The following is a 10,737-nucleotide window of genomic DNA, read 5'->3' on the forward strand; positions in this document are numbered from 1 at the left end:
GCATATGACAGCGTGTTAAACCCTGTATTGTCTGGCCCCCCATTCAAGTGAATGGGGTTCGGGTCCACTCTGCTGGATGACAGGCTGCATGGACGCACCATGCAGCCTGCCGTCTAGAGGTAGCAGAGCAAAGTGTGAGGTCACATCCAACTCTCCTTGACTTTTCTGCAGCAAATACGCTGCAAGAAAATTCATTTGCAGCATTTTTTCACCATCCATTCAAGTCAATGGGTGAAAAACGCTGAAAAAAAGTGACATGCTCTATGCAAAAAAAACGATGCAAAGCACAAAATCCTGATGACAAACAAAACCAATGTGTGTGCATGAGATTTGTGAAATCTCATAGGCTTTGCTGGTACTGAAAAAATCAGCTGAAAATTAGCATGAAAAAAACCACAGCAAAAAAATGCATCAAAAATGCCCAGTGTGAACCTACCCTAGTAGTCTTTTTTACCTATTGAAAGCAATATGTAGTGCAAACAAAAACGCTGCAAAAATGCAGTAAAAACGCAATGTGTGAACTTAGCCTTACGGTGTTTACTGATCGAGTTAACCGTTTTTAGTTGACAGAGCTGACTTTTTAAATTTTTTAAACATCTTTATTTTCAATGGCATACAAGGGGGATGATTTGAACTTTAAGGTAGTTTTAAAAACTTTTTTTTACTTTTCACTGTTAGTTATTGCCCTTAGGAGACTTAAAGATGCGATTGTCTGATCGCCTGTGCTATATACAGTGATGCCAAAGCATCGCTGTATATTGCAGAAATCACAGTCTCCTGTGGGGTTTCACAGGTTCTCCATGACAGGCACAGGGGTCATCAGCTGAATCCTTGCTGTCATGGCAACCTATCGACAACCCGCGATCACATAACGGGTGCTCTGATGGGCAAAAGAATGATGCGCACGCATGTCAGTGCCGCATGTTAAATGCCGCTGTCAGACTGTGGCATTTAACATGTGCCATAAATGTAAGGCGGATGTCGTGAAGGCATCAAATACCTCAGGGCCCCCTTCCCCACTGTGTCACCTAACTTTCTGAGGGCCCCCTTCTGCACTGTCAACTAATTTTCTGAGAGCCCCATTCCCCACTGTCAGCTAATTTCCTGAGGGCCCCCTTTTCCAGAGGTGAAACGGTGGGAGAGGGGGCCCACAGTAAATTAAAAGTGAAACAGTGGGGTCCACAGGAAATTAGGTGACACAGTGGTGGAGGGGGCCCTCAGCAAATTAGAAATTTTCCATGGGTGATCCCCACCTTGTGTCACCTCTAGATTGCATGGGAGCCCCATCCCCCTAACTGCCTGAGTGGCTGGAGGACTATGCTGCAGGCTGCCTGCAGGCATCATATAGTCTACTTACAATCACACTGCTGCACTTATCAGAAGTATCCCTCAGCTCCTCTATGATATTGCTGTGTGGCTTAGGCAGGACAGCCAACCAATCGCAGCACAGCTCATTGCCTAAGCTGTGCTGTCACACAAAGAAAACTAATGCTGATTGGCTGCATGTCAGCCAATCAGCATTAGACCACCTCGGTCCACAGAAGAAGAGCTGGAGACACAGGCAAGAAACAGATCAGATGCCTGCGGATCAGCTGTTGCGTGAGTGAGTGCGTGTGTGTCAGCTGTGCCTCTGACTGTGCTGGCTGAAGTCAGGTTGGCACTCTGCACACGCACACACGCTGCGCACCGCTGTTTGCACATCTTCAATAGAAGCCGGCAGTGGTAGCAGGTGATGTGAAAGCTGCAGTGCAGCTGCATTTCACATCATTTGTACAGCCTGCTGCCTACTTGCCAGTGCCGGCTATAGAATAAAGTGTGCAGGGTAGTGCAGGCACGAATGACGGAGGCAGAAGCTGGGGTTGGGGGCGGGGCCCACCGGAGGATTCTCCGGTGTCCCGGTGCCCCAGTCCGACCCTGGACCCAACAATGCAAACGAGCTGAAGGTTGTTATCAAAGAAATCTGGACTTTCATAACACCTCAGCAGTGCCACAGGCTGATCGCCTCCATGCCACGCAGCATTGATGCAGTAATTGATGCAAAAGGAGCTCCAAGTATTGAGTGCATTTACTGAACATACATTTCAGTAGGCCATTATTTCGTATATTTCGGATTTTAAAATAATTTTTCAAACTGGTGTTACAAAGTATTCTAATTTACTGAGAAAATGACTTTTGAGTTTTCATTGGCTACAGCCTGTAAGCCATAATCATCAACATTACCAGAAATAAACACTTGAAATAAATCACTCTGTTTGTAATTACTCTATATAATATATGAGGTTCAGTTTTTGTATTGAAAAACTGAAATAAATTACGTTTTTGATGATAATCTAATTTTGTGAGAAACACCTGTAGTTTAACCAAAAGGGGGAAAATGGTCCAAATTATTTTCATCAGACTCTGATCAGAGTTTGATCAAAGTGGCATCAGTTTACCTCAAGCATGGAGAGAGATAAAACAAAAAAGTTTCTCCCCCTTCTTCATACTGTCAGTCTGTGAAAATCGGATCACACTCGGATGGATCCAAGTGCAGTCCTATATTTTACATGGACCTATTATTATTATTATTTATTTATATATAATATAAATATAATATATATAGACCTATAGACTTGTATTTCCAATTTTGATCTGACATGCAGATCAAAATTGGTCATGTTTCCAATTTTTTTCACAGACCATTTCTGTCGAAAAAAATGAGACGTGCACAGCCTCATAGAACATCATGGGTACAAGTCTTCTCCGTGAAAACCATGTAGCACTCATCCAATGTAATCAGTAGTGTGCACGAGCACTCAGAAGTACTTTTGGATATGCACATTAATTTCCCTTTCGTTAGAGCTATTTATCCTGGTATTGTAGAAATTACTCTCAAGTATTTGACATGAAAAAGTCTTATCTGAGGTTATCTATTTTTTGAAGACAGTATGACATTTATTAATTTTTTAAAAGCATCTTTAAATTGTTTATTCTTCAGAGTGTAAATTGCAGGATTGAGCAACGGGATCAGTACGATACACAGAAGAGAGAAAAACTTGTCCTGTCTTGAAGAATACATTGATTTGGGTCTCATATATAACGACATAATAGTGCCATAATATAAAAGTACAGAGGTGAGATGGGAGGCGCAGGTTGAGAAAGTTTTACTTTTTCCAACTGCAGAGTGAATTTTCATGATATTTAATACAATATAAATGTAAGAAACCAAAGTCATCATGAATGTGGTCAATCCAAACAGTGTACCTAGAACGTATATCGTATAATTAACATTTGTGGTATCAGAACAGGAAAGCTTCAGCAATGGAGAAATGTCACAAAAAAAATGATCAATTTGGTTTGATGAACAAAAAGATAATTTAGAGACTAAAACTGGAAAGGAAATAGATTCTAATAATGAAGCAAACCCTAGGAAGATGGCCGCAACAAGACAGGTTCTTGGTCTTATGAGTATGGTATAGTGGAGCGGATGGCAGACTGCCACATACCGGTCATATGCCATAACTGTAAGAAGGTTCATTTCCATAGAAGCAAAGTACAGGAAAAAATACATCTGTGTTATACACCCGACCAGTGACATGATCTTGTGTTGAGTAGAAAGCATAAGAAGAAGTTTGGGTAGAGTGGTAGAAGTATAGAAAATATCCAGAACTGAGAGGTTACTCAAAAATATATACATAGGAGTGTGCAGGTGAGGATCGAAGACAATTGTCACAAGAACTGCAATGTTTCCAAATATTATATTAAGGTAGATTATTAAAAATATCATAAAATGAGGCAATTGAAGGTGAGGAAGGTTGGAGAAACACAGGATTGTGAACTGTACTATGTCTGACTCGTTTCTTGATGCTACTTTATACATGGTCTTCTACAGAAAAAATAAAATGATATTAATTTAATGTTTCAGTCATCCACCGACAATGTTCTTTAGGATGCCTTGTTTCAATAATGATACATTAAACTATCAACAGATCATCATGAATTAAGAACTCGTGCACACCATGATATTACAACAGTGTACAGCATATTAACCCCTTAAGCCCCGAGGGTGGTTTGCACGTTAATGACCGGGCCAATTTTTACAATTCTGACCACTGTCCCTTCATGAGGCTATAACTCTGGAACGCTTTGACGGATCTTGGCAATTCTGACACTGTTTTCTCGTGACATATAGTACTTCATGTTAGTGGTAAAATTTATTCGATATAACTTGCGTTTATTTGTGAAAAAAATGGAAATTTGGCGAAAATTTTGAAAATTTCGCAATTTTCCAACTTTGAATTTTTATGCCCTTAAATCACAGACATATGTCACGCAAAATACTTAATAAGTAACATTTCCCACATGTCTACTTTACATCAGTACAATTTTGGAACCAAATTTTTTTTTTGTGACGGAGTTATAAGGGTTAAAAGTTGACCAGCAATTTCTCATTTTTACAACACCATTTTTGTTTAGGGACCGCATCTCATTTGAAGTCATTTTGAGGGGTCTATATGATAGAAAATACCCAAGTGTGACACCATTCTAAAAACTGCACCCCTCAAGGTGCTCAAAACCACATTCAAGAAGTTTATTAACCCTTCAGGTGTTTCACAGGAATTTTTGGAATGTTTAAATAAAAATGAACATTTAACTTTTTTTCACACAAAATTTATTTCAGCTCCAATTTGTTTTATTTTACCAAGGGTAACAGGAGAAAATGGATCCCCAAAGTTGTTGTACAATTTGTCCTGAGTACGCTGATACCCCATATGTGGGGTTAAACCACTGTTTGGGCGCATGGCAGAGCTCGGAAGGAAAGGAGCGCCATTTGACTTTTCAATGCAAAATTGACTGGAATTGAGATGGGACGCCATGTTGCGTTTGGAGAGCCCCTGATGTGCCTAAACACTGAAACCCCTCACAAGTGACACCATTTTGGAAAGTAGACCCCCTAAGGAACTTATCTTGATGTGTGGTGAGCACTTTGACCCACCAAGTGCTTCACAGAAGTTTATAATGCAGAGCCGTAAAAAAAAAAAAATCATATTTTTTCACAAAAATGATCTTTTTGCCCCCAATTTTTTATTTTCCCAAGGGTAAGAGAAGAAATTGGACCCCAAAAAATGTTGTGCAATTTGTCCTGAGTACACTGATACTCCATATGTGGGTGTAAACCATTGTTTGGGCGCATGGCAGAGCTTGGAAGGGAAGGAGCGCCATTTGACTTTTCAATGCAAAATTGACTGGAATTGAGATGGGACGCCATGTTGCGTTTGGAGAGCCCCTGATGTGCCTAAACATTGAAACCCCCTACAAGTGACACCATTTTGGAAAGTAGACCCCCTAAGGAACTTATCTAGATGTGTGCTGAGCACTTTGACCCACCAAGTGCTTCACAGAAGTTTATAATGCAGAGCCGTAAAAATAAAAAATCATATTTTTTCACAAAAATGATATTTTCGCCCCCAATTTTTTATTTTCCCAAGGGTAAGAGAAGAAATTAGACCCCAAAAAATGTTGTGCAATTTGTCCTGAGTACGCTGATACCCCATATGTGGGTGTAAACCATTGTTTGGGCGCATGGCAGAGCTTGGAAGGGAAGGAGCGCCATTTGACTTTTCAATGCAAAATTGACTGGAATTGAGATGGGACGCCATGTTGCATTTGGAGAGCCCCTGATGTGCCTAAACATTGAAACTCCCTACAAGTGACACCATTTTGGAAAGTAGACCCCCTAAGGAACTTATCTAGATGTGTGGTGAGCACTTTGACCCACCAAGTGCTTCACAGAAGTTTATAATGCAGAGCCGTAAAAATAAAAAATCATATTTTTTCACAAAAATGATATTTTCGCCCCCAATTTTTTATTTTCCCAAGGGTAAGAGAAGAAATTGGACCCCAAAAAATGTTGTGCAATTTGTCCTGAGTACGCTGATACCCAATATGTGGGTGTAAACCATTGTTTGGGCGCATGGCAGAGCTTGGAAGGGAAGGAGCGCCATTTGACTTTTCAATGCAAAATTGACTGGAATTGAGATGGGACGCCATGTTGCGTTTGGAGAGCCCCTGATGTGCCTAAACATTGAAACCCCCCACAAGTGACACCATTTTGGAAAGTAGACCCCCCAAGGAACTTATCTAGATGTGTTTTGAGAGCTTTGAACCCCCAAGTGTTTCACTACAGATTATAATGCAGAGCCGTGAAAATATATATATTTTTTTCTCAAAAATTATTTTTTAGCCCCCAGCTTTGTATTTTTACAAGGGTAACAGAATAAATTGGACCCCAAAATTTGTTTTCCAATTTGTCCTGAGTACGCTGATACCCCATATGTGGGGGGGAACCACTGTTTGGGCGCATGACAGAGCTCGGAAGGGAAGGAGCGTCATTTGGAATGCAGACTTAAATGGATTGGTCAGCAGCCGTCACGTTGCATTTGCAGAGCCCCTGATGTACCCAAACAGTACAAACCCCCCACAAGTGACCCCATATTGGAAACTAGACCTCCCAAGGAACTTATCTAGATGTGTTTTGAGAACTTTGAACCCCCAAGTGTTTCACTAAAGTTTATAGCGCAAAGCCGTGAAAATAAAAATTCTTTTTTTTTTTCACAAAAATGATTTTTTAGCCCCCAGTTTTGTATTTTCACAAGGGTAACAGGATAAATTAGACCCCAAAAGATATTGTCCAATTTGTCCTGAGTACGCTGATACCCCATATGTGGGGGGGAACCACTGTTTGGGCGCATGACAGAGCTCGGAAGGGAAGGAGCGCCATTTGGAATGCAGCCTTAAATGGATTGGTCTGCAGGCGTCACGTTGCATTTGCAGAGCCCCTGATGTACCCAAACAGTACAAACCCCCCACAAGTGACCCCATATTGGAAACTAGACCTCCCAAGGAACTTATCTAGATGTGTTGTGAGAACTTTGAATCCCCAAGTGTTTCACTACAGTTTATAACGCAGAGCCGTGAAAATAAAACATCTTTTTTTTCCACAAAAATGATTTTTAGCCCCCCAAATTTTTTTTTCCTAAGGATAACAAGAGAACTTGGACCCCAGAGGTTGTTGATCAATTTGTCCCGAGTACACTGATAACCCATATGTTGGGGTAAACCCCTTTTTGGGCGCACGGGAGAGCTCGGAAGGGAAGGAGCACTGTTTTACTTTTTCAACGCAGAATTGGCTGGAATTGAGATTGGACGCCATGTCGTGCTTGGAGAGCCCCTGATGTGCCTGGACAGTGGAAACTCCCCAATTCTACCTGAAACCCTAACCCAAACACACCCCTAACCCTAATCCCAACGGTAACCCTAACCACACCCCTAGCCCTGACACACCCATAATTCTAATCCCAACCCTAATCCAAACGGTAAATGTAATCCAAACCCTAACCCTAACTTTAGCCCCAACCCTAACTTTAGCCCCAACCCTAACCCTAACTTTACCTCCAACCCTAGCCCTAACCCTAACCCTACCCCTAACCCTAACCCTAAACGTGACTGAAATACGTGGCACTGAAATACGTGGCACTGAAATACGTGGCACTGAAATACGTGGCACTGAAATACGTGGCACTGAAATACGTGATACGTGTCACTGAAATACATGGCACTGAAATACGTGATACGTGGCACTGAAATACGTGGCACTGAAATACGTGGCACTGAAATACGTGGCACTGAAATACGTGGCACTGAAATATGTGGTACTTAAATACGTGGCACTAAAATATGTGGCACTGAAATACGTGATACGTGGCACTGAAATACGTGATACGTGGCACTTAAATACGTGGCACTGAAACACGTGGCACTGAAACACGTGGCACTGAAATATGTGATACGTGGCACTGAAATACGTTTCACTGAAATACGTGGCACTGAAATACGTGGCACTGAAATACGTGGCACTTAAATACGTGGCACTTAAATACGTGGCACTATGACTGTCAGAAAATGTTCATTAAACGGTTAGGGGTGAGGTTAGGGGTAGAGTTAGGGTTAGGGTTTGGATCCCTTTATCACCTTGATGGTGGTGGGTGGCTTTTCAGTGTGTTTTCTGTTTTTTCTCGATAAAAACGCATGCGTTTTTAACGCAAACAAACGCATGTGCTTAAAAACGCAAGAAAATACTGCAGGTTGTATTTCTGAAAATGAACGCATGCAGAAAAAAAACGCATGCGTTTAAAAACGCGACCAAACGCATACAAAAAAACGCATGCGTTTTCAATGTTAAATATAGGGAAAAAACGCTGCAGACAAAAACGCAAGTGTGAAACCAGCGACGCTTTTTATAGCAAAAAAGTTTTTGCGTCTCCACATTTTGAAACCTATAATTTTTCCACATTTTGCTCCACAGAGTCATGTGAGGTCTTGTCTTTTGCGGGACGAGTTGACGTTTTTATGGGTAACATTTTCGGACACGTGACCATTTTTGATCACTTTTTATTCCGATTTTTGTGAGGCAGAATGACCAAAAACCAGCTATTCATGAATTTCTTTTGGGAGAGGCGTTTATACCGTTCCGCGTTTGGTAAAATTGATAAAGTAGTTTTATTCGAAGGGTCAGTACGATTACAGCGATATTTCATTTATATCATTTTTTTATGTTTTGGCGCTTTTATACGATAAAAACTATTTTATAGAAAAAATAATTATTTTGGTATCGCTTTATTCTCAGGACTATAACTTTTTTATTTTTTTGCTGATGATGCTGTATGGTGGCTTGTTTTTTGCGGGACAAGATGACGTTTTCAGCAGTACCATGATTATTTATATCAGTCTTTTTGATCGCGTGTTATTCCACTTTTTGTTCGGCGGTATGGTAATAAAGCGTTGTTTTTTGCCTCGTTTTTTTTTTTTTTTTCTTACGGTGTTTACTGAAGGGGTTAACTAGTGGGGCAGTTTTATAGGTTGGGTCGTTATGGACGCGGCGATACTAAATATGTGTACTTTTATTGTTTTTTTTTTATTTAGATAAAGAAATGTATTTATGGGAATAATATATATATTTTTTTTATTATTTATTTAGGATTTTTTTTTTTTTTTTTTTTTTTTTTTTACACATGTGGAAAACATTTTTTTTTTACTTTTTTACTTTGTCCCCGGGGGGGACATCACAGATCGATGATCTGATAGTGTGCACAGCACTCTGTCAGATCACCGATCTCACTTACATCGGTGCAGGCTTACCAGCGTCTGCTCTGAGCAGGCGCTCGGTAAACCACCTTTCTCCCTGCAGGACCCGGATGCCGCGGCCATCTTGGATCCGGGACCTGCAGGGAGGAAGGAGGTAGGAGACCCTCGGAGCAATGCGATCACATCGCGTTGCTCCGGGGGTCTCAGGGAAGCCCGCAGGGAGCCCCCTCCCTGCGCGATGCTTCCCTATACCGCCGGTACACTGCGATCATGTTTGATCGCGGTGTGCGGGGGGTTAATGTGCCGGGGGTGGTCCATGACCGCTCCTGGCACATAGTGCCGGATGTCAGCTGCGATAGGCAGCTGACACCCGGCCGCGATCGGCCGCGCTCCCCCCGTGAGCGCGGCCGATCGCGTATGACGTACTATCCCGTCACCCGGAATTAAGTCCCAGGTCACCTTGACGGGATAGTACGTCATACAGGATTAAGGGGTTAAACAAGGGTTTTATAGCATTTGCCAATCTATGGACTGACAATTATTTTACTTGTTGTGTCTGATGACAATATCTTTACCATGTTTCATTGAATGCTATATTATAGAATTGACATCCTTTAGATGTACAGCTGACAGTGGGGAATATCTGTGTAATATAACTTCATTCAAGGGCACCATGAGCTAAAATATGGGTCACCAGAAATGCACATGGTCCTGGCATAAAAGAAACCCAACAACAAAGATACAAATGGCTGGGCGTGGCCAGCAGCTGAAGGAGCAGGACGTGTCTCCATCGAGCTCCTCTGCTGGCTGCATTTATCCAACTAAATCTACAGAATTGATAATTCATCCAACAGATTGAAAGACTCCATTCATCTCCCTGCTGGCACAGAGGGCTTTTTCGCCTCATCTGACTTACAAATCGGCGTTTAATCACACTTTTATACTGAGGCCTGCACGTGGGCCTGAAGCCTGCTGGAGGATTACCCTTCCCGCCAGTTGTGGGCTGAGTGTTGCGCCCAGTATGGAGACCTTATCAGATGATTCTGCAGTGGGAGTCCCCCACCATCCTTAATACCTGAGGTCCTAACTGACCGGATAGTCTAGAGCTTTCTGCGGTGCCTGGAGGCTTGCGCCGGGGCGCCGGGAGGAGGTAGGAGGACCTGAGGGAGACATGCATCCTGCGGCCCCGCCGGCGGCCTTTCCCCGCCGACCCCTCCGGCGGCCGAGACCGCCGCGGTCCTGTCGCACTCACCACTGAGGCCGCGCTTTACCGCACCCCACCTAACGCTCACTCACCTGCTTGTGGGGTGAACCGGAGCTGCTGCACTCCACCCCTAGCTGAGCTCCGGCCGCCTGGGCCGCCACCGCGGACACCATAGAGGGACTGGCCGCCGGGTGAAATCGCCTTCCTGTCGCCCGCGGCGAGGGAGAGCTGCCGCGCTCCAGTGCTCACACCTGGGACTTGTGGTGCGCCTCCATTGCCCGCCTCGGCCTCCCTGTGCTGGTACCCCCGGCGGTATTGGTATCCCCCGGTCGACTGAGGGGCAGGCCGGCGGCTCTCTTGTTGCGGCGGGCGCCGCCTCCTCGAGCCCGGTGCTGGCACCGGCTGAGGGT

At 43.2% G+C, this 10,737-nt stretch overlaps 1 protein-coding gene across 1 annotated transcript; it reads right to left on the reverse strand.

Moving 5' to 3' along the window:
- Window positions 1-2,905: 2,905 nt before the first annotated feature.
- LOC143767574 (olfactory receptor 5AR1-like) lies at window positions 2,906-10,500 on the reverse strand. The gene is made up of 2 exons (XM_077255983.1): window positions 10,420-10,500; window positions 2,906-3,865 (listed from the first exon to the last, which is right to left on the reverse strand). Exons 1-2 carry the CDS (start codon window positions 10,498-10,500, stop codon window positions 2,906-2,908), a joined length of 1,041 nt encoding a protein of 346 aa, XP_077112098.1.
- Window positions 10,501-10,737: the final 237 nt, after the last annotated feature.

This window comes from Ranitomeya variabilis, chromosome 4, assembly GCF_051348905.1.
Source record: "Ranitomeya variabilis isolate aRanVar5 chromosome 4, aRanVar5.hap1, whole genome shotgun sequence".
Lineage (NCBI taxonomy): Eukaryota > Metazoa > Chordata > Amphibia > Anura > Dendrobatidae > Ranitomeya > Ranitomeya variabilis.